General features: G+C 33.5%; 3 protein-coding genes and 1 long non-coding RNA gene across 5 annotated transcripts; 2 read left to right on the top strand and 2 right to left on the bottom strand.

Moving 5' to 3' along the window:
* Nucleotides 1-3,553: 3,553 nt before the first annotated feature.
* On the top strand, nucleotides 3,554-4,956 carry LOC107612070 (transcription factor CPC). Of its 2 annotated transcripts, none has more exons than XM_016313905.3 (3): nucleotides 3,554-3,772; nucleotides 4,096-4,183; nucleotides 4,649-4,956. In XM_016313905.3, exons 1-3 carry the CDS (start codon nucleotides 3,709-3,711, stop codon nucleotides 4,737-4,739), a joined length of 243 nt encoding a protein of 80 aa, XP_016169391.1. In that variant the 5' UTR covers nucleotides 3,554-3,708; the 3' UTR covers nucleotides 4,740-4,956. The 2 variants fall into 2 exon arrangements, with proteins under 2 accessions (XP_016169391.1, XP_088353332.1); XM_088497206.1 differs by having other exon boundaries at nucleotides 4,080-4,183.
* Nucleotides 4,957-9,589: 4,633 nt separating this feature from the next.
* Nucleotides 9,590-12,115, top strand: LOC148547109 (uncharacterized). The gene is made up of 2 exons (XR_015896299.1): nucleotides 9,590-11,404; nucleotides 11,772-12,115. It is a non-coding gene; the product is annotated as an uncharacterized LOC148547109 (long non-coding RNA).
* Nucleotides 12,116-14,137: 2,022 nt separating this feature from the next.
* On the bottom strand, nucleotides 14,138-17,859 carry LOC107613738 (syntaxin-132). Its single transcript, XM_016315867.3, has 13 exons — nucleotides 17,581-17,859; nucleotides 16,818-16,934; nucleotides 16,511-16,567; nucleotides 16,380-16,428; nucleotides 16,063-16,151; nucleotides 15,889-15,962; nucleotides 15,754-15,796; nucleotides 15,612-15,672; nucleotides 15,454-15,479; nucleotides 15,287-15,364; nucleotides 14,828-14,908; nucleotides 14,674-14,739; nucleotides 14,138-14,569 (listed from the first exon to the last, which is right to left on the bottom strand). The coding sequence occupies exons 1-13, from the start codon at nucleotides 17,596-17,598 to the stop codon at nucleotides 14,405-14,407; spliced, it is 924 nt and encodes a 307-aa protein (XP_016171353.1). The 5' UTR covers nucleotides 17,599-17,859; the 3' UTR covers nucleotides 14,138-14,404.
* Nucleotides 17,860-25,715: 7,856 nt separating this feature from the next.
* LOC107610344 (uncharacterized) lies at nucleotides 25,716-26,276 on the bottom strand. Its single transcript, XM_016312404.3, has one exon. It carries the CDS (start codon nucleotides 26,274-26,276, stop codon nucleotides 25,716-25,718), a length of 561 nt encoding a protein of 186 aa, XP_016167890.1.
* Nucleotides 26,277-26,785: the final 509 nt, after the last annotated feature.

Below are 26,785 nucleotides of genomic sequence, written 5' to 3'. Positions count from 1 at the left end.
GAAGTTCTATTTGAGAGTTTCGTTGGCTAATGATTTTTTGTATATATATATAAAGTTAAATTCGAATCATGACATTTGTTTAAGCGAACGAATAAATTGATTATTTAATCAACTCAAATTAGTTTACATCTATATGCTGTATTTTGTTTTTTTTTTTTTACTTAAAACACACTAGAAAAAAAAACAAGTTCAAAGAGCAGAAAAACAAAAACTAGCAGCAACTATATCTTTCTGCAAAATAAGATTCAAACTGTCCCCAGATTTGAGCCAAACCGTATGAGAAGCGTTGCTTCTAGCCCCAACTTTTGCTATCCAGTCCACGGCATGGTTTGCATTCCTTCGCACAAAATCAAATTGCACATCACATTCTTGGATAAAAGATCATGAAACTTGGAAACAATGTTTCTATCCCCAACTGTAAAATGGTTATGAATATTCTTTAGAATCAAATATGCCTCCAGAAAATCTATTTTGTAACACTCTACCACACATAGTGTAACACTCTACCACACAAAACTTTATACTTAGGACGTAAATTAGAGGTGGCGAGGCACTACGACCTCTAAAAGTAAAATACATATATATATAACAATGATAATATAGATAGGAGCCTTGAAAAAAAATGGTATGATCAAAATAAAACCGAAGATGCATCGCTCACGAAAAACGATAAGACAAAAAAGTTTATGCAGAAAACTAAAAGATAGATTTATATAGGGTTCCAACGAATAAGTATAATCAAATTTTAGACTCGACCTGTAAAGCAAAGGCCGGCCAGAGTGTATGTATATATATATATATATATATATATATATATATATATATATATATATATATATATATCCAAAGGACAAAAATATAAATTCTGTTTATCTGAGTTTAACCTTTAAGAGGAACAAAATATAAGTTATGTACAAGATGGAGAATACTACTTATATACATATACAAAATGCAAGCTACAAAATTCCCAAAAATACAAAGCTATCCGAGAATCTCTAGCACGCTCAGCGAGGTGTCTCACGTCCTGTATTTGAAAAACAACAGAATATGTATGGAATGAGAATCAGGAGTTCTCAGTATGGTCAAGTATCCCTCATAGGTAATAAATAATGCCCTGAAAAGCTAGAGACATTCCAAAACTCCAACAACCCATATCAAAATCCTAGAGTTCTCACTAAACCAGCAATAAGGTGACTATATCTAGGGATCCTAGTCTAACACTTCATATTCCGTTCTCTGTAACCTCCCAATCGCCAAGCGGAACAACCTTCAACACTCCTCCACCACTGAAGGATCTCTCAGAAATAAACACATACAAGACAAATAAAAAAATACAAATATAGGAAGCAGATATAATAAATAGATCAAATAGTAGTTAATTACAGTTAAGCAAAAAGACAAGTCAAAACAAATGCATACTCAAGCAAAACAAACAAGTGCATATGATGCATGTCTATCCTATAGTCGATGATATCATTTGTTGGTTATACAACCAAACCAGACATGTTGGGTGGCTAACCCTGGACGGAAACACCACATCGTGGAGCAAGTGGGATTGAGGCACAACCCCTTGCATACTACCCGATTGACCCATGACAAATGGAACGAACCACTACTACTACGTACTGCCTAAGCGGGTGTTTACGAACTCAACTCGGAGCAAGTGCGACAAACCACAACCCTTGCATACTACCTAAGCATCTCAAATACTAACCCAGAGTAAGTAGGGTGAACCACAATCCTCGCTACTGCCTAAGTGCTCAATTACTAACGCGGAGCAAATGGGACGAACCACATATAACATACACCTAGTCCAGCTCTGCACGGAGTGTTCAGATGATATGCCCCACATCTCTTACATGTCAAGTTGTTAGGAGGATTCTGAATCTGCTTTTCTTTGCCTCTTCCCTGATTGTTGTTATTGTTGAATCTCTGGAAGGTGTTATTGGCCCTAATGTGTTTGTGGAATATAGCCTCCTCGCTTGAAATTCTATCCTCTAGGTGCGAAGTTCTTCCCCTGATCTCTCATAACAAAAGCTCGGTGATCGTCCTTGTCTGACATGGCCTTTCTTGCACAATCCTCAACAACTCGGCTTTTGTTTACCAGTTCAAAGAAAATTCTGATCTCCATCAGGCCTACTATAGTTAGGATGTCACTCCGCAGACCACCTTCATATTTTATGCATTTCCATTCTTCAAAATTTTTCGGAGCACCCTGACAAATCCTAGTGAATCGACACAATTTCTCAGACCGATTAGTGTCCTCTGCCACTAACATAGGACCCTACTTCAGTTGTAGCAACTCAAGTTCCTTCGCCGTCCTTACTGAGTTTGGAAAATACTTCTTATAAAACTCATATAAAATACATTCCAAGGGATTGCAACATTATCTCGTTGCAGAAGGCATCAGTCCCTGCCACTAATACTGAGCTTCACTCATTAGTTGATAAGTAGCAAACTCAACACACCGATCTTCAGGCACTTGTTGCGCTCTCAAAGCTCGTTCCATTGTTCCGCCGTTACTCCTGTTTCCGTTATCAATTTGCTGACCAAGGGTCTCAGCCATTGCTTGCATAGCAGCAGCCATGTTCTCCAAAGCGTTCGTAAAGTTCACGGGATTATTCATAGTGGTTTCAGATTCTGCATTAATATTAAGGTGATCAGTCTCAATATCTCAAGTATAATGCTTCAAAGTCCCAAATGCGTGCTCATAAACAAATATACCACATATATTAATTAGATATCCTAATTAGCATATACACACATTCAGAGTATTCCCAGAAGTATAGTCAGTCCGTCCCTCAGGCTCTACTGGAACGAACTGCTCTGATACCATAATGTAACACCCTACTACACAGAACCTTACGCTTAAGTCATAAAGTAGAGGTGATGAGGTATTACGACATCTAAAAATAAAATACGTACATAAATATAGTTAAAAGAAATCATATCTAGGAGTCTTGAAGAATAAGTTAAACAAAAACAAAAATAGAAAAATCGTGTCACACGCGCATGGATAATCGTAAAACGAATAGATAAGATTAAAGAAAGCTATAAACATAATATACAGATTGAAGTTCCAAAATACAGATATCAAACTTCAGACTCGACCTGTAAAATTAAAACCGACCAGAGAGTATATATATTGAGTATATATTATAATCAAGTTCAAGACTCGAACTCGCAATCTTTAGATGAGTATAAACTTCAGACTCGACTTGCGAAATTAAAACCGGCTAAAGTATATATATATATATTTCGGATTCGAACTCGCAATCTTTAGATGAGTATAAAAAGATTATACCATTTAAATTATAATTCGTTGCCATTGTATTGATTCTTAACAACAAAATTAATTGTATATTATATTTTGTTATGCTTTTTCTCGCTCATTTTTATATTTCAAAGATCTAAAACATTTTCTAAATTTATTATTTACTTCAACTAACATACATGGTAACATGGTAAAGCTCAACTACCTAAGGGTCACAAATACGTTCAACTACCATTCTTCTCTGTACTTTACTATAGCCATTTTATTGTTCCAGTTCTACCATTGACGTGCCTTTGATTAATTAATTAAGAAATAAGAATCATCCGGCTTCTATATATTAATAGCAACAAAATTCATAACCTTCCTCATCCCCTAACATATCTTTTACTCCCCGCATCTATCTATATATCTTTCGTTGAAAACTGTCTTCGACAATGGACGACATAGATCACTCTTCTTCTTCTTCTTCTTCTCAACATGTTTCTGCAAACTCTACAGGTATATAAATATATAATAATCCTTTTAATTTTATTATACTCCATTTCTTCTAATTTATATAATATAATATAATATAATATTTCTCACTAACATGTAATGCTTTCTTGTGTTAATTACTACCATTCTTTTTGGTATTTTAATATTGGATCGAATAATTATATAGATTTTATTTTATTGAGATCATATTGATGATTACATACGTATACATTCTTCTTTTTTCTGTCTCTAATTTGATGAGTTATATATGATGACGCAATATAATTCATTTAGATTGATGCAAGTGATGACTAGTGCTTTATTTTTGGAGATTTTATATTGTGCAGAACAAGTGTCCAATCGAGCTTCCAAGGTTGAATTTTCGGAGGATGAGAAAACTCTTATTTCCAGGATGTATAAACTTGTTGGGGACAGGTCACTATATCTATTCTTAAATTTGTTTCATATTTGTAAGAACTTAATTTTGATGTACTATCAATGTAATTAATTAGTAAAAATAATTACTTTTTATATTGTCATCCAAAAAATAAATGTGATTGCATGATTGTATTGTGTAAAATATTTTACATTATCAGTGCAATAAAACTAAACTCTATTTTTAAAACTAAGCACTATATTACTAATAACAAAAATATGAATAATGTTACATATCCAAGTTTTTTTATGAACCAAGTTTAATTAAGTTAAACAATAAAACTTAGAATAATACTAGTTATAACTGCTTTTTGTTATGTTAGACCAATTTGATTAGACTTGATTAATAAAAAGACTTGAATATGTAAGATTATTTTAAAAATATAGATGCTTTTCAAAACATAGTAATATGAATAAGCTTAAGAAAATAATAATATATGTTGTTTTAATTAATTTCCATAGCAGGTGGCCCTTAATTGCCGGAAGAATTCCCGGAAGAACAGCTGATGAAATAGAGAAGTATTGGACTTCAAGATACTCATCAAGAAACGAATAATTAAATTCTGCCACAGAACCTATACTCTTGGCTTGGAGCAAGAAATTTTTGGGAGCTTAGTGAATTTTAATTTGTGATGATGAGACCCAAAACAAAAGAAAGTGTGCTTTAATATAATTTAGTACACGTATTTTTATCTGTATTTGGGTTTAAATTTTGACCAAAAATGGGGTCAAGCAGTTACCTTAGAAGTTAGAACTTAAAAGCTGGTGTTTGTGATATATTGTGGATCTTTTAAATGTTACTTGGCGTGTATGGTTACTTCAATTTATAAATTATAATCACTTATCCACTTGCTGGTATTAGTATGATAGTATCATCTTCATTCTTCGATATAAAATTATAAATTATAATTAGGAGATACTATATATATTAATTTTATGTACATTTTGTATATATATATATATATATATCATTTTTATCTTAATATTAAAATTAATTGATAAAAATAACAAATATACACATATAAATATACCAAAGAATAGTATAAATGTAATTTCTTTAAATAAAATGGTTGGTGTAAATTTATATTAGTTCGGAAAATATTCAAATTTGTATTTTAATTTTATTTATTTGTATGTAAGTCGAAATAATCATATTATAGGGATCATGAATAGCGGTTATATATATAGGTTCCCTCGGTTAAAATGTCCTAGAATTTCAACTTATTCAACGTGACAAATATGTAATTAATCTTTTGTTGACTTGTAAATATTTTGACGGGTAAAAGTGTAAAACAATGTAGTCAAAGTTTTACATTTAAAAAAATAAAATCAAAATCTTAATACTTAATTAAAGGAAAGACTGATTAAGAATATATATTAATGGATAATATATGAAGTAATTCTACAATAAAAAAGTTAGTAAAATAAAAATTGAGAATTTAATTTTTTTTAAATTAAAATAATAAAGTTCATACATAATATAGCTATCTTTTATAAATTAAATATATAATAATAATAAATATAAAATTGGTTTATTATATTTTAACTAAAAAAAATATGAATTTGAATTTTTAATAGAAAAACATTTAAGTAAAAAATCTGTACCCTAAATTTTTTCTATATCTAGATATATAATAGAAGTTTGGGGCAATTTACGTAAATAAAATGATTGAAGAAAATGTTTACGCAAATACAACATTGACAATTTTCAGACGCAAATGCAATAAACGCAACTATATATAATTCGCTACACCCTGTAGTGGAAATCAATTGCACGTAATCCGCTACAGGGTACCGCGGATTACGTTGAGGAATGATTTAGTCATAAACCGCTACATATGCTCAAATGGTGCTACACTCATAATCCGCTACACCCTGTAGCGGATTATGAACAATGTGGATTGATCGGAAGATGCCTATATATACCCAACAAGTTGTGTAGAGTGTCATTCTCATTCATTCATCACTTGAGGAATGGAGAGTGAAGAGAGCTTTTTGGTGTTAGTGCATCATTCTGGAAAAATAAAAAAGAGTAAGAGGCACGGTGTGAAGTTTACAGACAGAGAACCGCTGAGTGTTTTTGTCAGGTCGTCTGATACACTGTTGGATCTGAAGAGCAGTATACTGCAGAAGTTGGCCGTGGGTGGCAAAAAGTGGGTGAAGAAACTGTTCTACAAGATACCTATTGCGGTTGTGTCAACCGGCGTGCAATATGAAACGTTCGTGTTACGAACAGATGAAGATATGCGGGTGTTGTTTCATTATCGTCGAAGTTTTCCGGAAGTGAGAATACATGAGTTGTTTGCGAAGCTGGAACATGGGATCGATAGTTCTGGTGTATCCGCTCCAAACCCCCAGTCCACCACGATGGGTGGTGCCTCCACCTCGATGCCTGTCGTTGCACCTGAGTGTTTGTTGGAGTATCGGCCAGCCGGTCCAGTTGGGGCATTCACCTCAACTCATCCATCTGCAGATGTAGAACATGAGGGGGAACCGGATCGGGTGGAAAATGCTATGCAAGAGGATGACTCCGATGAAGAGTCTGTTGGCATTGGAGGGGACAGCGATGATGAAATTCCGACAAATCCAGGAACATGTCAACCACCGTCAAGTGCCGGCACACATGAGCAACCTGCACATTATTCTACCCTGGATCTGGGAGCCATCAGCCAACCGACAGATCCAGCACCAACCTTTGGGGGTCGAGGCTTGCACGAGGAAAATTCTGTAGCTGAATTTCAAGTTGGCCAATCTTTCCATAGTAAGGAGGAAGCTGTGCTTACTGTAAAGGATTACAGCATTCGGCGCGGTGTTGAGTATAGAGTGATGGAGTCACATCATCTTAAGTACCATGGGAGATGCAAGGAGTTTGGGAAGGGTTGCACATGGATGATTCGCATCAGCCTTCGAGCACGGAAGGGAACCTAGGAGGTTCGGCGGTACAACGGACCACACACATGCTTGCCTACATCGATATCCAGCGACCACCGACAACTAGATTATCACGTGATCTGTGCCAAGATCTTTTCTCTGGTTCGCGCCAATGCGGCGGTATCGATAAAGGTGTTGCAAGAAGCTACCGAAGGAACGTACGGGTTCAAGCCAAGTTACAGGAAGACGTGGTTGGCAAAACAGAAGGCGATAGCACAGATATACGGGGATTGGGAAGAGTCCTACGCCGAGCTACCTCGTTGGATCCTTGGTATGCAGTCCACCATGGAAGGGACGGTTACGTTGTTGAAGACATCTCTGGTTCGCGTCGGTGATGACGTGGATGACTCAACCGTGTACTTTCATCGTCTTTTCTGGACGTTTCCTCCTTGTGTTGAAGCTTTCCGACATTGCAAGCCCTTGGTAAGCATAGACAGTACTCATATGTATGGCAAGTATGGAAGGACTTTGCTCCTGGCCATCGCTCAAGATGGGAACTCCAACATCTTGCTTATTGCTTTCAGTCTCGTGGAGGGGGAAAGTGTCGAGTCTTGGTCTTTCTTCCTGACCAACCTGAGGCAACATGTGACTCCGCAACAGGGGATACTGGTCATTTCAGATAGGCACAATGGCATCAAGGCTGCACTGGAGAACCCGAACAGTGGGTGGTTACCCCCGCATGCGTACCGAGCATTTTGTATTCGGCATGTTGCAACTAACTTCGCACTCAGTTTCAAGGGCACAGATGCAAAGCGTTTGCTTGTGAACGCTGCTTATGCAAAGACTGAGGCAGAGTTTGACTATTGGTTTGATATAATGCGGACTGAGAATCCGGCAATGTGTGATTGGGCGAACAGAATAGAATACGATAAGTGGACTCAGCACCAGGATGGTGGCAGACGGTTTGGTCACATGACGACCAATATATCTGAGTGTGTTAATTCTGTTCTGAAGGGTACACGGAATCTTCCGGTTACCGCCCTAGTCAAGTCCACATATGGTCGGCTAGCGGAGTTGTTCGTGATTCGTGGTCAGACGGCAGAGGCTCAATTGGCCAGTGGTGCCAAGTTCTGCCAGTCTTTTATGAAGGCGATGGAGCGCAACTTGAAAGACTCCAGATGTTTCACTGTCACCCTGTTCGATAGACAGCAGTCTGAGTACACCGTTGCCGAGACGACGCCCACCGGGAGATTTTCACTTGGGACGTACCGAGTTTCCCTCCAGCACCGTACATGCGACTGTGGATACTTTCAAGCTCTCCATTACCCATGTTGCCATGCGATTGCATGTTGTGCCCAGTCATGGCTTGACTGGTCTATCTATGTCGACGAGGTCTACACCATGCAGAAGGTGTTAAGGGTGTACCAGATGGGTTTCGTGCCGCCAATACCGGAGGGACTTTGGCCATCTTATGACGGTCCGACCGTTATTCCGGACCCCAGCTTGAGGCGTTGCCGTGATGGCCGACCGAGGTCTACCAGAATCCGGAACAACATGGATGAGGCCGACCCTAACCGACCGAAGCGGTGCGGGCTCTGCAGATAGCCTGGGCACACGCGTAGGTCTTGCCCCCAGAGAGGCTCCACCGTTGCCGGTAGTTCGTAGGACTTATAGTCTGTGTGCTTCTAGTTTTTTGAATTTTATATTCTCCTGTAGCAATTTACGCTTTCGGATGTTAGTGTTAGTTCCTTTCGTGTGTTTGTGTTAGTCTTGGATCTGACCTATTTGTATGACTTATGATTTATGCCTAATGTAGAAATTTAATCCGTGTTACTGTTAATGCCTCGTGCCTATTATATTTCTATGGCTTATTATTTATGAGCACTGTATTTGTATAACTTCGTACATTTTGCATCACGAGTTGTTACTGTAAGACTGGTATATATAGGCATCTTCCGATCAATCCACATTGTTCATAATCCGCTACAGAGTGTAGCGGATTATGAGTGTAGCACCATTTGAGCATAAACCGCTACAGGGTGTAGCGGTTTATGACTAAATCAGCCCTCAACGTAATCCGCGGTACCCTATAGCGAATTACGTGCAATTGATTTTCGCTACAGGGTGTAGCGGATTATATATAGTTGCGTTTATTGCATTTGCGTCTGAAAATTGTCAATGTTGTATTTGCGTAAACGTTTTCTTCAATCATTTTATTTGCGTAAATTGTCCGAAGTTTGGTGACACTTTTTTAAGTATATGCTATGGTGATTATTATTATTATAAATTTATAATGATTACGACTTTATAATTTGATAACATTTAAAAGGTATTATTAAAATTAAAATAATATTTTTTAAATATATAAAAAAAATTAATTTAAAACTCAAAACATAAAAATTAAAAATATAAAAAATTATTTTTAATTTTAACAATACACACTGTAATTGATAATTACCATAATCATATTTAATAATAATAATTCTGCTTAAATCCATAGATGTCAATTTCACTATTTTTATTTTCAGTATTTTGCCATAGATGACAGGATCCACTGTCGCTGTTTCTCTCTCTCTCTCTCTCTCTCTCTCTCTCTCCATCGATCTGAATAATGAGGCACGTTGGAGCTGATTCGCCATGATAATACGCACCTTCTTTTTTTTCCAACCATACATCAAATTCAAACCTTTTCAACCTACAAATTTTGACTCTATTTTATTTATTTCCTTCACTGTTTCTATTTTTTTCTCTCAGCTTCAATCAAATTCAAGGTTAGAGATTTATTTCCCTCCTTCGAGATTCGGGCGTATAACTATGTCGCTTTTTATCTTTTGGCCTGCCATGTTGTATGTTCTGTTAGATTTGATGTTCTTTCTTTATCTCTCTGGTTCTTTTAAATCTAGCTAGATCTTGTTGATTTGATGTTTGGTGTTACTTCCTCAAGGAAATGGTAAATTTTAATATTTTTTGTTTTATTGTTTTTTTTTTTTTTCAGTAAAAATAACAGCTTGCGTATAGCTCGATCAATTTCCTTATAACTCTCTTGTTCAATGTGAAATTTTGAGAACTCCTGGTGTTGTGCTGAATGTTCAACTCTGACCTAAAATCATGTGGTTTTAGATATCCAAGCTTGGTCTTGCTATGCTGCTTGAATTTAGATCCTTTTTTCAGATGATCAAGCTTTGATAATCTTATTGCTACCTTGCTTGTTTTTATTAGGAGTTTGTGATCTTACAATAGATTATTTGTAGAAGAAAAATCCAAGCTATTGATTGGCATTTGGCATGACTTTTTATATTTTGATAATTTAATACTCATGCTTTTTGTCACGAAATAGTGCTATCCATGATGCTCAAAAGCATATTATACTGTTTCTCTATTTCCATGTGTCTGCTTCAATTCTGATAGTAACAAAATTTCCCATTTGGTTGTTGGGTTATTTAACTAGCAGAGTCTTGTAAGTCTGAAAGTTGAATCTATTTGCTTATAGATGAGTTTAGTTGGAGTCTTGGAGAAGCTGGAGTTCCTGCTATTCTTTTGGTGAGGAAAAAATGCGGGTGAAATGAAATATATTAGCCTTTTAAGGTATTCTTCATAGTCACGGGGTATGGATAGATGGTTGAAGTTGGAAACCTTTGTAAGTAGTGAGTGCTAGTAGCTTGGTGTTGACAAATTTTGTTGCATATGCATTTTGTTTATTGAAGCTATAGGCAATGAGATTATCAAAATCGTGGTCTGAGGACAGTCCATAATCCCATTTTGCATCAAGTCGAATTGCTAAAGCTCAATTCCATAAGCCTCTCGGGCAAGGACCACAAAATCAAATTGGCCTTTCAATCATCTTTAAGAATTTTTATGCATTTAGAACTTTCATGTTAACTTCTTGTTTTCCTCAATGATTAGATGCTCAGATAGAGAAGTTGGTTTCGGTCTAAGGGATTGCTCGGCAGTTCCAGGCCCCAATGATGGTTAGATATTATAGGTGATAATATTTGAACCCCTGAATTGCAAGTCAAGTTCACTTGGGGTCACAACCACCTCTGCGAAATCAACTTTCCGTGGGAAGTTGTTTTTGGTAACTAATCAATGATACTGCATAGCTATGGACATTGGACAATAGGTGGTAAGGCTATCAAAATTTGAAATTATTCTAAAAATTAGGTGGTAATGCATGAGATATTGTATGATGATAGCACAGGCAGCAACAGCACTTGAGTGCATATGTCCAAGCTTATGAAATGAGCTATTAGGCTAACAAGAAAGGCTATTCTATCTGAAATCAGTTACCTTAAATGAGGATGGGATCATGAAAGACTACTTAACATGGTAACATCAACTTGAAAGAAGCAGGTAAGATTGGAGTAATGGTGGCATAAGATCTTACATCTTTTAAGTTTTGCTACCATTGTCATCTATTAATGCTTTCAAGGTTTGGTTTCATGTGATCATTCTCAGCCATTTGAGTTAGTTTTAGTAGAGTATTTGACAAAATTCAGGCTTACCTCAGTGTATGCATACTTGCATCTGTTTTCCTGAATCATTAATCAAATATTAATCCTATTCAATCATCAATCCAAATATATTATATATGTTTAACCAATTAACTATTCATAGTTCACAGCTCCTGCCACAGTCCCTTTTGAAGTTGCAGTTAAATAGCCAAAATGATGGATGTAAATATCAATTATATGACAGAGTCATGGTCCATGTATTGCAGAAGTTAATTTTTCTCTCAAGTTGTCAGTGAAAGGAGAGAAAAATTCCATATCTTATGATGCATAAGATGTTCAATTATTCAAGCAGAGCCAGTTTGAGAAAGGAAAAGTATCAAAACCAGGACAAATCACAGCAACAAAAAGATTTCGTGTATAATTTTCTCGTAAATGTTATGTAACATATGTTTTCCTATGTTTGAGTAAGTCACTTTCTCTTGTGGTGATCATCACTTCTTCCTTGTTTTCAAAATGGGGATCACGATAATGGCGGCGATGATCAAGACCAGTATAACAGAAATGATCATGCATTTTCTTGACCTCTTTTGATAACTCTTTGCAGTTTGAAGAGCATCGTTTCCCAATCTAACATGATCAGTTGCGTTTGTCACCTGTTAAGTAGAATGCCATTTTGGCAGGAAAATGCAAATCTGATTAGTAAACTAAAATGATAGATGACTTTGCTGATTATCCAACAAATGAAGATTACTAAATTTCCTGCTGCAAAACACGAACTTGGGATATTATAGCAGCTTAAAAACATTGTGCATTATCTTTAAACAATTATATGAGAATCGAATCAAGAAAAAAAAGGATCAAAACCAGTCAAAACTTGAAAAACACACAACTCTGTGAAACCACTTCACAATATTACAAATTTTAGGATTTAAGGTATATATTGACCATTATATGTATACACCAATATCAGATATCAATTTAATTATCAGTATAAAATATATATTGAAATATAGTATATTGAAAACATATGAAGTAATACATACATATATATATATATACACACACATCAGTTTTGGTCTACATATATTCCAATTCATGATGGAAAGTCTTGAAGTTAACTAGTTTATATGTTGCAGAAATTTAAATTATTGAATACTATACGGCATAATGCGCAAATGACAATTTTATTAGGTAACTAGTCACAAATTTAAGAAATTCATAGACATGTTTGATGTAGATATGCATATAATAATATACCCAATGTAGAAAAGTGCTTTGCTCTTTTCTTTTTATTTAGGACCATATTTCAGCCATTTTATTGAGAATTGCAATGATAAATGGAGCATAACCATGATTTATAAAGATAAGAAAATCTCCTAACCATAATAATCAGATTATGTTAGCATACAGCAAGAAAAGATATAAAAGTTAAAAAGGAAATGATAAAACTACGATGATAATGTGCTGGTATTTGCTAGTTACCAGCATACCCTTTTTCATGTTTACATGGCTTCATCCAATATATAACATAACGCATAAAGCGGAATGTCATGTAAATGTGATGCTCAACAATTTTATTTTCTAAGCAAACAAAAAGGGCCTTCGATTTTAGAAATTTCTTTGCTGAGAAGTGAAGTTGGGTGAAGACTAAATATTGAAATTAAATTTTGAAGAGGATTGTACATTACATATGATTTTTATATTTTTTAAAATATTTTTCTTAATTTAAAAACAAACAATCTTCATTTTTCACTTTAACTTTAGTCTTTGTCTTAGAATTAAACTTCTGTCTTTATTATTGAATAATAAAAATGATGCATAGAGTACTACTACCTATATATAAGATTTGTTTGCTAGCAAAATAATTTCTCAAAAATTGAGACTTAATTCCATTATACTCAAAAATTAGTTTCATCACTTAATAACCATTCTAAATCAGGCATTGTTTTCATAGCAACTAAATTGAAGAATAAGGGTTTGTCTTTGGTTCTCACAACTTTCTCAAATTCATTTGGTCTTACCGAACATGTAAATTGGGAGAATTTTGGTTGGAGTGAGAAATAGGAAATTATTTCACTCCATTTTTTAATTACCCACTAATGTCCAGGAATTTGAGTGTTATTTTCAAAATAAATTGGAGGGCAGAAAATAAAAGGTGAAAAGAAAAAAAAAAACAACTATACATTGTGTACTCAACCCTCCAAAACTTGTGCAAGAACCAAAAGCATTCTTCAAAGGAAAGAATACTGAAACTACTTTTGGAAGTTAAGCTACCCTGGTTCAAAATTACTCTTCTTCAAGTTTTCAAATTCTAAATCTAACCCTACTTTTCCTTTTCCAACACGATACTAAGACATAACTCAATCCTGCACATTTTACACCAAACTCAATAAAGAAACTTAATTTAATATTAGTCTCTATCTCTCAGTCTCTATTCCAAATGCAGCCTAAGAACATAAGAACTAGTGACTCGGTGGCTAAAACATGGTTGTCCGCCGAGTACTAGCCTGGCGGCAAACGGTACTCTAGCATAAACCAGTAAACATGGAAGTAAAACAAAAAGAGAGAGTGCACTGTCGTTCTAATCAAAGTAATAACACGATTAAATCTACCAAATGGAAGAAGAAGCTGCTTTAGAATGGAACATGGAAATATACTTTTGAAGGTATATTAAAGAATGTGAATTTCATATTGTGACACACACCAATGTATATAATAAGGTCAGAAATCAACACACCAGACATATCAAGCATCATATTCAAAAAAAAAAAAGAAAAATAAGACTCAAGAATCCTGTGCTAACAAGTCGTCCCGCTTCACTCGTACAAATGCTTTACTGAAAGCAACTCAAGGAACGAAAGTATATTGACAAGGGATAAAAGGGCCATGATCAATTGCCCTAGCTACTCTTCCAAGGATGAAGAACGCCGACAACTATTATAGCTACTACTATCAATAGTATAAGGATGGCGATGCACGTCCATTTTCGAGTGTTCTTCTGGAGTTTCTTAGCACCTTGAAGTGCCGTTGTCCCCCTCTGGACATGATCGACTGCGTTGTTGACCTGAACAAGGCTCTCATTATCGCAAACTGAACTAGACATCGCCTGCACTCTACATACAAATATACAGACAGAAAAACCGAGGTTGTGAGGAAGCATGAACAAACCTGGCTTTCGATGTTGTCTAAAATCTCTCCCTGAGCATCAACCAAGACTGCCATGTCGAGATAAATCTGAAATGATAAAATACGATTGGCATATTCATAATGTTATTATCAACTTAATTAAATATTTAAGGCTGAGATTTTTATCCATGCAAACCTGGTGCAAATCAAGAAGCTTTTTCTCAATTTCTTTCACAGCATCATGTCTCTCCTGAATTTCTTCTACTGTGCTTACAACCTGTAACAACCAAGAAGCATGAACAGTTATGGACAAGTTCAACCAAGATTAAAGCTTTGAATTTCACCGAGATGCTCCTAGATACATGCAGCAAAAGAGAGAGAGAAAAAAAAAAGGGGGGGGGGGGGCAGGGGGCAGGGGGACTAATCTTATCTATAATAATGTAAAACATCACTTCACTTGATGCAGCTACTACGCTTTAGATAAATCAAAACTTCATAAAATCGTGATGAAACATTTTGCACTTTCGCTAATCCCCTCCTCTTCTGAGAAAAAGGCGGAGAGACAGATTGACAACAATGACAGCATAGCGCCATATCAATTTTCAAAATTTTTTTCTTTGGGGGGACATTCCAAAACAGAACATAAACCAAGTACCTGTCCTCGGCCTGCTTCTAAAATTGCCTTCTGGAAGATTTGTTCACTATTTCCAGTTTCAATCAGGTGATCAATTGTCTAAGACAGCCATAAAACAGCCAATTACAACATAATCTCTATGCAGTGTATTCTTCATCTCAAGTAACAAATTCACAAGTGAAGCTCACCTCATCATCTGGCCTAGTTCCAGTGACTGTCAAAGAAGTAATTCAACCACAAAGTGAAAAACTTTTCAGAAAAATAGTGAAATAGATCGAAGAACAATATATACTACTAGCATAGGACAACAAAAGTGAATTTATCAAGGAGCTGAAAATGCTCAAACCTGTAATAACTCTTCTCTCAACAACCTCACGATATTCATCTTGTATTCTTTGTCTAAGAGTCTAGAACATAAAAAACTTCTAAGAATATGGACATAAATGGAGAAATACAACTGATGTAAGGTGCTAAAAATGTAAACATACCTGAAACTCTGTCATTAGATCCTTGAACCTTTTAGTTAAGGCACTGAAATTTCAAGATAAAATAGATATTTTAGCTTTTTAAGTTGTTTCATCATATCTACTAATGAAGATAAGTAGTATGTGCTCCCAACATACTTTGTCATATTCATCCTCGCTCTGTCAATACCCGTTCCCTTCTCACAACCAGGCTTTTTTCTGTTGTTTAAGTTCTGCAAATAACAAGACCATATAAAAAATTCCTCATATGTTTGAAATTTCAGGACTAAAATCTACTAAAACAACATCAAGTCATTATCTTCATCTCATTACATCTCTGTTTATAGCTTCTATTTTTGTTTTGACACCATGTGCAATCTTTCCAACTTCATCAATATCCTTCTCCATCCTCTTCTTGATAGCTGAAAATGATGTTGCATTTCCGTCAGTGATCATAGAGCATTAAATTTCAGTCACGTATAATGTCCTAATGGAAAAGGCAATATATTTAAAATTATTGATTTGATGCAATATGAACCATGAATATTTACATAGCCAATATTGATGCCAGAAAAATCTCACACATTATGACCCAATTCGACTCTCATGCTTTCGACTAATATACAGGGGGAGTTTGCATTGCAATATACCTTTCATAGCAGATGCTTTTGTAACGGCTTTTGATTCTTCATTAGCTTCCTGCAACATTTCCATTTAGTAACAGTTGTAGATGAAACCTAGCTAACAACAAAAAGTGATAACTGATGGCGATAATAGGTACCTTTAGCTTTTGAAGTAGCCCAGAGAGCTTATCGATTTGTTTGTCGACCTCATGGATCTAATAACACAATAAATAATATCAGTAACTTCAAATTATTCAACTGAAATATTGAACAAACAGTTTGAACAGAACAAATATTATATACATGGAGAAACTAACCAATTTCATTACACTGTTAAATTAACACTATACTATTACAAAAGAGAATTAAACAAAATATTCATGATGGGAAGAGGAAAAAAAAAACTGCAATGGCAAGTTAAAAACACCATCAAAAGACTACATAGCATGCACATAGTGGTTGTACCTGCTTATTAAAAGCTTCCATTCCCAGATCAGAGTTGCTTCTCTGAACCTGCATTCCCATTTCAATATCACCTTGTCTAGAAGGCTGACCATGATTACCTTCATCAGCAAACGAATCCTACAAGCCACGAAATCAAAGGGGAAAAAACATTTAAACTTAGATCTTAAAAGACCACAGCATGATACATAATCTAAGTAAGCTCCAAAGTTACTAAACGATAATAAAACAAAATAGTAAAAAAAGATCCCAAGATCACTATCAGAATAAATCCAAAAATCCCAAAACATGTACTAAGTGCTCTGTCTTCCACTCATTAAGGTGGGAAACAAATTAAGCAACGATGTAGACTAGGAAGCATCAATAAGCATAGCATAACAGAGAGCACAGCCACTTCAAATCTAAATAGGGATCCAAAACATGATCCAACTTAAAGCAACACACCACTTTCAAGGAATAAAATTTAAGAAGAAGAAGAAGACTCCACTACCAAACACCATAAAGCATTAAAAATCAAAGCTCAATACAACAAAGAGTGATTAATCCAGGTCCTTACCCTATAATTCAAACCTTAATAGCATTGGAAAAAAAATCCACAGTACTCCCAAGTCATAATACAAAGAGGTTATCAAATCCAACAGTAAGAACAGAGATTTGCGATCCAAAAACATAAACTTTAGCAACAGAAGTACAAGACCCAGTTGTCAAAATTGAAAATTTTTTGTTGCATCAGAAAGGGGCAAATCAGAAAGATGATTTAACTTACAGTAAGAAGGTCGTTCATCTTGAAAATATGATAAAATCAATCAAAAGGGAGCAGAGTGAGTGACAGAAAGGAATGGAATTTGCAATGAGATGATACTGAAAAAAACGGAAACAATTGTTTCTTTTTTGCCGTTGGCCGGCGAAACGACAGCGAAGCAAGGAGGCAAGGCAAAAGGTAAACCCACGAAGAAAACTATATTAACAACAATGGCACCTTTTTTTATGTTTCTTTTTTGTTTGTCTTTCTTGTGTTTCCAATAATTACTTCCAAATTATAATTAAATAAATATTTCGAAATTTATATTGTCTCACTGTCATTTCTCTGTTTTAAATTTTTAATAATAGTACACGCCTAAATCAATTTATGTTATAGAAAAGATTAGAGAGTCAATATTTTTTAATGGAAAAATAGAAAATTAATAGTATTGACTTAAATATATTAGTACTTAACATTTTTCTTCTTTTATTAACGAGTCAATTAAATATCTATATATCAAAGAGAAAGTAATTTTATTATATATTATTATTTAATCATAAATAATATCTTTTCAAAAAATATTAATTAGTTATATATATTATAGTGGAGGTTTATTTTACTTTATTTTGACAAAAGATTTATTATCTTTCATATTGACGATATATTATTTTGGATTTAAATTATTTTCGATTGAAATTTCTAAAAATAGGGTTGGGATTTTTAGTAATATTTTTGTAGTATGAAATCCGTTTTAAATAGGTTTAATTGGTTAATAAATTAATATTTTTTTTCTAAATAATTATGGTCTTGCAGGGATTTTATACCCCCATCAAATTGTACTTTTTTTATAACATAATAACTAGAAAAATATTGTATTTTAATAATTATAAAATTAATTAAGAGCTTAAAGGAAATGTTTGACTCTATCCAATAATCATTTTAGAATTAGAATTTGTTTAGGTGAATTTTTAAGAAAATATTTTTTTTAAGTTATCTTTTTTTAAAGAATTTTATGAAAAAATAAAAATAATTTTATGTTTGGATATTTCATGTTATTTAATATATAAAAAATATTTTTTTTTAAAAAAAAATTTAAAAAAAATATAAATTACACCTTTTTAAAAAAATATTTTTTTATTTTTTTAATATTTTATTTTTATTATTAAAAATTTACTAAATATACTAAAAAATAAAAAATATATTTTTTATTTAAAAAATTTATTAAAATAATAACGCTCAAATAAATACTTATTTCTATAAAATTGTGAAACAAAATAAATACAAAAAAGACTAAGAAAGATCAAAATTATTGTTAGAGGAAAAATGAGGTCTGTGTGAGTACTGAGTACTGACCAATGGGTCACTTACTTAGTAGGCCCATCTCTAGTTCTCTACCACTCTACCTTTCGGCTTGGCCCTTGCGAATTCCCATTGAACACTATTTTCAATTTGTGAGTGGTTGAAAGAATAAAATTGTTTCCAAATGTCCACATTGAATCCAGCTAGAATGAGCTATATCATTACTTGCCAAGGGTTTAATTTGAGAATTTGGTTTTGACTTTTGCATATGTTTGGCTTTAATATATCTATTTATGTATTTTGTGTCTAGGATATGTTTCTATTTTAATTTATAGGAATGAAAAAGTTAAAAATAAGTACGGTTTTGTTTTTTAATATTTAGAATTAAAATTAAAATTTTTTTAATATATTTTTTGTTTAAAATGATCCCAATATTATATGGTAGAAATTTAGGAGTCGACTTCACGTAAAGTTGATAACTAAGAGCTGTTAGATAATTTAATTGATTTGACTAAATTTTTATCTACCAATTCTCAACTATTATTTTTACGTTAAATCCACTGCAGTTGAGTTTTTACCATATAATACGATTTTTTTCACCAATTTATTCTTTATAAAATTTAAAAATAATAATAAAAAAACACATGCCTCTTTCTTTCATCAACCTTCATCAGACAGAGAGCATCATCCTCAATCATCATCCTCCATCACTTCCTTACAATCTCCTTCTCATTGCTGCGGCCATCCTTTTCTCCACCTCCTTTCCAAATAACGGCCGCAAAGTTCGTTTGCAGAGCTTCTTGTCAGCAAAGAGCTTCGCAATAAGAGCAAGCGAAAACATCTTCTCCTCCTCCTTATGCGCCGACTTTTCTGTTTCGCTGTCACTCCCCATTCATTCTCTCTTTCTTTCTCTCTCTGCCTGCTATGAAGACGATAGTGAAAGTGAAGGTGAAAAAGAAAGAACCTTTAAAATTAGGGTTTAATTAGGATTTAAAATGACCCACGTTGGAGAGGACGACGCACGCTGGATGGCTGGAGAGGACGTCATTACTGGAGACGACGTTGTTGTTGCAATGCTGTGCTTGAGACGACGGCGTGAGTCGGAGTGCGACAGTGCATGAGGGAGTGAGTGACCGCCGTCCAGCGTTCCTAATTTGGCAAGTTGAGGTTTAGTTCTTAATTTTCTGAAGTTAGGGTTGAAGGATTTTAGATTAGGATTTTCAATAATTTTAAATTAGGTTTAATGATTTTTGAAGTTAGATTTTTTTATCTTTTATTGTTTTTTTTTACCGATATGGAAACTCGAATCCACAACCTCTTAATTAAGTATGGGGACCTCTTAATTAAGTATAGGGAGACTATGCCATTTAGATTTGGTTTGGTAAAGTTTTTACTTTTCAAAAGTAGCTAACTTTTAAAAGATGGCTTTATAAAAATTGTAACATTTATGTTTGGTAAATCAAATTAAAAATAGCTTTCAATAAACACAAGTAACAACCATTGCGTTTGGTAAAATAGCTTTTAAAATTTAAAAATACTATAATAGACATAAATGTAAGCATTAAATTTGAAAATTAGTTAACATATGAGGTTATATTAGACTTTTAAATTTTAAAAAGTACAAGCTAATTTTGAAAAGCTCCTTGTTAGGTGCTTTCAAAAACATCCCTAACTTTTAAAAGCTGGAAGCACAAGCAAGCACCTCTCCAAAAAGCTTTACCAAACCAAGCCTTAAGCTGCTATTGCTTCTTGGCTTTTATCTTTTGTTGTTGTTGTGGGTGAATTTGAAAAAAAAAAATTTTTGTTGATGTTGAATTTATAGGATTTAAAGTATGTTTTTTTTTTTTTTTGTTTATGGTATTTTTTAATTCACAAGTTAAGAATTAATTTATTACGGATCGAATTTTTATTTAAAAATCTGTTGTTGATCAATAAGTTACTATATGTTTAAGACAAGATTCAAATCTTCGATATTTGTTTAAACATACGAATGAACTGATTTTTCGATTAATTTTTAAATTGATTAAAGTATGTTATTATTAGTTGTGGTAACGGGTGACCATAAAAATAAAGACACTTATGTCATGACAGTTACAAAGGGTAAAAGAGGTATATATGTCATTTAAAAGATTATTATATTAAAAATAATACTTTTAATGCTAAATATATCGTGAGATTATTTTGAATTAAAAAAAAGATTATAAACAATTTTAGTTTTGACTCTAAATTTTATAAATTAAAATTGTATTTATTCTAAAAGATTAAGTTTTACCAAAAATCAATTTTATTTGTGGGTTTTTATTACGTAAAAAGAAAGTATTTAAATATTTTGTTAGAAGCCATTTTTAGTGGATATGACTGTTTGTTGTTGGTGTGTTATGACCTTGTTGTTAGGGATGTTAACGGGATAGGATGGTGGTGGGAGATATTTTTCTGCTCTCTGTCTCCATTTTCGTTTTTTGCTGCGAAAAAATATTGCTCCCCATCCTTATTTTTTACAGGGCCCCATTTCTTGTGGGCCCCATTTTCCATTTATCTGATAGTTCTAATTAATTATTAATTTCCTTATGAATAGAGCTGCAAGTATCAATTCTATACAAAAATAGTAAGATTTTATACAAAAAGTCTAAACGATAAGATGATAACTTCTTTCAAAATGACATAGTGGGGGACGCAACGGTGAGCCAGAGAACAGAGCAGTAGACGAGGTGGGAGACACGACAACAGAGAGAAAAATAGACACGACGACATAGTTTTAGAAAGGGACGCCGCAAATAGAGAGCACGATATAGTGAGGGTGATGGCGAGAGAGTGGCTGTAGAGAGGTTGGATGGAGTATGGACAACGTTAGGGATCTCTGAATTAAAGAAGGGTTATGCAAATGAGGATTAGGAGTTTTGGGTTTCTATATAGGTTAAATTACACAGTTAGTCCCTACACTTTCAGTGAAATTGCAAATTGGTCCCTACACTTTAAAAGTTTGTAATTGGATCCCTAAAGAGAATTAAAATTTGTAATTTAGTCCATACCGTTCAAAAAGTATTGATTTAACATAATATTCTCAGCATATGCTGAGAATATTTTGTTAAAATAAAGAATATATTGAGAATATTCTGTTAAATCAAATACTTTTTGAATGGCAGGGACTAAATTACAAATTTTAATTTTCTTTAGGGATCCAATTGCAAATTTTTAAAGTGTAGGGACCAATTCGCAATTTCACTGAAAGTGTAGGGACCAACTGTGTAATTTAACCTTCTATATATGTGTGTGTGTGAAATAACTAAAACACATATATGAGAAATAAACTATTAAGAACAATTCAGTAAATTTATGAATTTTGGGTATTAGTGGAAATGGGGCGGGGATCCCCGCTCAGGTCCCGGCACTTGCCTCGGGGAAATTTCGTCCTCCATTCCCATCCCCGTGGAAAAATTTTCCACAGTCGGATCCCCATTTGAAGTAGTCCCTGTAGGGATCCCCGCGTCTCGGGGAGTTTTGCCATCCCTAGACCTTGTGAAGCTGCAGTAAATTTTTTAATTATAAACGGTAAATTTGATAATGTTGGGCAAACAATTGCAGAGAAGAAGAAATAAAGAATAATCAAACGTTGATTTCAACAAAATCAAATGTTACTGGTAAAAAATTAGGGTTTCAATTGCAATTATGTTCTTTGCGTTTTTGTCAAATTGATCCAAATTACTTCCGTAATAAAAAAAATTATAGATTACCATCAGTGCATGATACGATTTCTGTGAAATAAATTGAAAATTATCATATACCAATTGGTCTAATTACAAGAATAATAACTAAGTGAATAAAAGAAAATTTTGTAAATATGGCTAAATTATTTGTTCAGGAGATACATCAAGAATTGGACAAGACAATGATTAACGACTAAAGCCACACGTCTTACTATTTACAAGATGCATTGAAGACTCTCGTTAGTCGAGATGAATCAAATACGCATCACTTTCTTAGTATTTATTTTATGTTTATTTTATTTTAATTTGTTTTGTTTGTTTTAGACCCAATTATAATTTGGTTCATTTTTATTTTAGTGAACTTATGAGTTAGAATTTTTAACTTAAGAGGTATAAAAATCCTCTAAAATTTGATATTACTTTTTTTCCTTAATTTTTATGATTGAAAATTTTTTTGAGTTTTTTTTAGAAACTTAAGTATGAACACGTGAGGTAGAGTGATTCTTTTAACTGTTGCATCAGAAAATCAAATTAAGGTAGAGAAGTCCATTTCTTTAATTTTTTATCTTACTTTGGGTTTCGTTCCATACCAGTGGATTACTCGTAAAACATCTTAGGATATAACGAAAAATTTTGATGAGTCTTTTAAATGTGTCTGATATCGTTATTTTATTTGTTGATCAACATGTAGCCTTCCATAGCCACCACTCATTTAGCTATGAGAGTTGTGAGCATGTTAATAATCCTGTTTGAAAATATTTTTATAAACTCAATACTAAGAATCGAGTTAATAAATATGAGAAGTTCTAAAAAAATATGTTACAAAGAGGATACTAACTCCTCATAATTCATTCTAACACCTTTATAAATTTAATTGCTACATTTTAACCACTATTCTACTTATAAAGAGAAGGTAACAAAATTAACTATTTTTTTTTTGTGAGAAAAAGAAGGGTTAAAATCCCAAACAAAAATTAAAAAGCTCTAACTCTAAAGCTGCCATTTATATCAGTAGCTAAGACCTGAAGCGTGTCAGAAGGCCTGTCAAAGAGATGAATACCTAGGAAGAGACCTTGTCCTTTCTTAGCAAAAGAGTCTGTCACAGTATTGGCCTCTCTCAATGTATGATTCCAAACAACATGTTGTAATCTGCTTGCCAAGATATTAATGTCTTTCAACAAAGGTCTCACAGGGTGTGAAGTTGGATAGCCTTCCTTGATGAAATTGATTGCTGACCAGGAGTCGGACTCTATAATGATATGTTAAAATTTTTTAGCAATAACAATCTAAAGACCTTTGACAATGCTCTACAATTCTGCATGTGTAATAGAATAGCTACCCAAATTATAGGAGAACCCAACATGTACCTACTCAAATGGTTTCTGAAAATACATCCACAAGCTGCATTATTATTCTCACAGAAGAAGGATCCATCAATGTTTAGCTTGGTACAATGTTCTGGCAGGAGTATCCAACGAATCAATTGATTATTGTCCTTCCTAGGGCCCGTTTGGAAAACTTTAGAAGTAACTTTTTTTTAACTTTTGACTTATGAAAAGTAGTAGTATTAATGTCTGGTGCAATTTTCAAAACCAAATTACAACTTTCTAAAAAGTTAATTAGGAGCTTATAGAGAAGTTAAAAAAATGACTTCTCTCATAATACTTCTACTTTTCATCACATTTCTATAAAATAAGCACTTTTAGAGTTAAAAATCCAAACACAAAATAACTTATTTATAAGTTACTTTTAACATAGTCATTTATTGTGTAAGTTATTTTATCAAAAGGAACTTAATTAAGTTGGTTACCCAAACTGGGCCCTAGTCCTTTGCATAGAGGACCGAAATTTCATGATGCCCAAAATTTTCTCACTTCGCGCTCTAATTGCTCCAATCGCGACCGTCGGCCTTACTCGATTCCCTTAAAAAATAAGGGAGTTACGATAGAACCAAAGGGATGAAATGGTTACTCCAAATTTACAAGTCCAGTCACTTCTCGCTGATAGGTTCTGAGCCAATCAATCTTTGATACTCAAGTTGAAAAAGTCGGCCACAACCTCATGTGGATTCAAGAGACTCCACACGCACTTGGCATAGGAGCAATGTCTGAGAACGTGTAAGGTGCTTTTTTCCTGGCGGTTACACCTGGGACGGTTGGCTTCCATTACTAGATGCCTTCTTTTTCTTTTCACATTTGTTAGAATTGCGTCATTGGTAACCAGCCACATGAAGGAACGAATTCTCTCCGGACCGCTCCACTTCCAGATTAATTTGAAGATTAACAAAATTAACTACAACAAAGTATCATATGAACATATAATACATTAATACTGCAACAAAGTCATTCTTCTATATCAGCTTAATCTTAAAGGCAATTTATAGCCTCAAAAAATATAAGGAGATGAGCTCATGACATTACAATCTTATAATATATGCACTATTTTAAATTCGTGCACTAATATATGATCTCTAATTAAGTTTCTCTTGCAATCCATGCCGATTTGAGTGTTAGAATCCTTGCAGGAACATTCTATAATTAAAAATAACACTTAAAATAGGAATATAGTAATAACATTGTGTCTTCAATCTACTCTGAATAATTTTATTCAAGTAACTCCTAAATTCAGAATAACAAAAATATTTCTAAACAGACCCATTAAAATTTTTATTCTACAACTATCTATTTGCTATTTGGTACGAATTAATGCTAATAGTATATAACAATTTGTTGGAGGTATGAAATTTCAGGAATGAAGAAAAAATCTGGATAGAGAAAGAAAACACAAGCTAACACATGGAACTTTTTTAATTTCTTGACTTATATATTTCACGATTTTTTTCATAGTATTAACTATTGACTATCTTACTATACGAAAAAAAAATATATAAATATAATAACTAGACATTATAAAATAAAATAAAATAAAATGTAAGAATCAAACATCACCCGATTTCTCTTCTCCTTTTATATGTTGCAGCACACAGGCCAGTATACTCATAAATAAATATTTACTTAAAAATAAATAAAAAGCTAAGCCTATTTCTATAGCTACATAAACAACTTTGAATCTTGATTCTTGGACCTGCAATTGCTATCAATTTGCATAAAAGTAACTTAACATTACTAAACAAAGATATCACATATTAAGCAATAATCAAATCTTGATTTTGGTTACACAATTAGACTCCACATGCACACGATTAGAAACAACACCAAGAGATATATCACAAGAACTGTGTGTTGTAGCCTTCATTTTGATAAACTTGAGTATGATAACTTTCCCAGGCATAACAGCATCTGATGTAAAATTCAATGTCCCACTTGCAATATCAAGCAAAAATTTCGGATCCTCAATCATCTTTGTTACATTAAATTCAGCATTGCTGCTGATATTGATCTGGCTACGAGCTGGAATAAAGTTTGAGACCAATGGAATATCTGCCACAACATAACCATCATAATTTACATGGCCAGTGGAATTCACAGACCTAAAGTCTCCATAATTTGGATTAGAGATGGTAATTAAGGTTGGTATGAACACATTGGAGGATAAATTAGTGAGTGAAAGGCTTCCTGGGCCTATTATTGGGTGGACAGTTACAACAGGGTCCTTGATTTTGAAGACTGTGAAGATTAAGGCAACAATCACAGCAATGACTATGATTAAGAATAATGCTGACACTGACATGCATAGTTTGAGTTTCTTACTAACCATTCTTGGTTGTGACTTGGTGTTTTTGATTGAAGGTTTTTGAGAACTAAGAAGTAGGGTATATAAGAATTTGGGAGAGTTGAACAACTTAATTAAAAGATGGAAAGAGGGATTTTGAGGAATGTGAATTAATGTGGAGTATAATGTATATATGGAAATGTGTTATTTTTGAGATTTTGATATAAATAATGGATTTGATTTATGACTTGAAATTTAATTTTTTGCTGGTTTAGGCTATATTATGAATCAAATTCATCCAAAAAATAAAATAGAAAACAAAAAAGTCCACTAACAACCAGATCAAAATTCAGCCTAAAAATTAGCACTTGACTCCTAGTTTGTTTCGAAATTAATAACAAATTAATAAATTATCATTATTATTTTTCTTTTGCTTATATATTTCTCTTTATTGTAGTTTGACCTTTAATTGATTTAGAACTAGCCAGCAGCTAGTGCAACTACATATAAGGAAAAAGTCATAGATACCCTTTATCCTCATGTTTATTGCCAGT

The sequence above is a fragment of the Arachis ipaensis genome, chromosome B8 (assembly GCF_059453495.1).
Source record: "Arachis ipaensis isolate K30076 ecotype BB chromosome B8, ASM5945349v1, whole genome shotgun sequence".
NCBI classification, from domain to species: Eukaryota; Viridiplantae; Streptophyta; class Magnoliopsida; order Fabales; family Fabaceae; genus Arachis; species Arachis ipaensis.
This window is presented reverse-complemented; position numbering and strand designations above follow the sequence as displayed.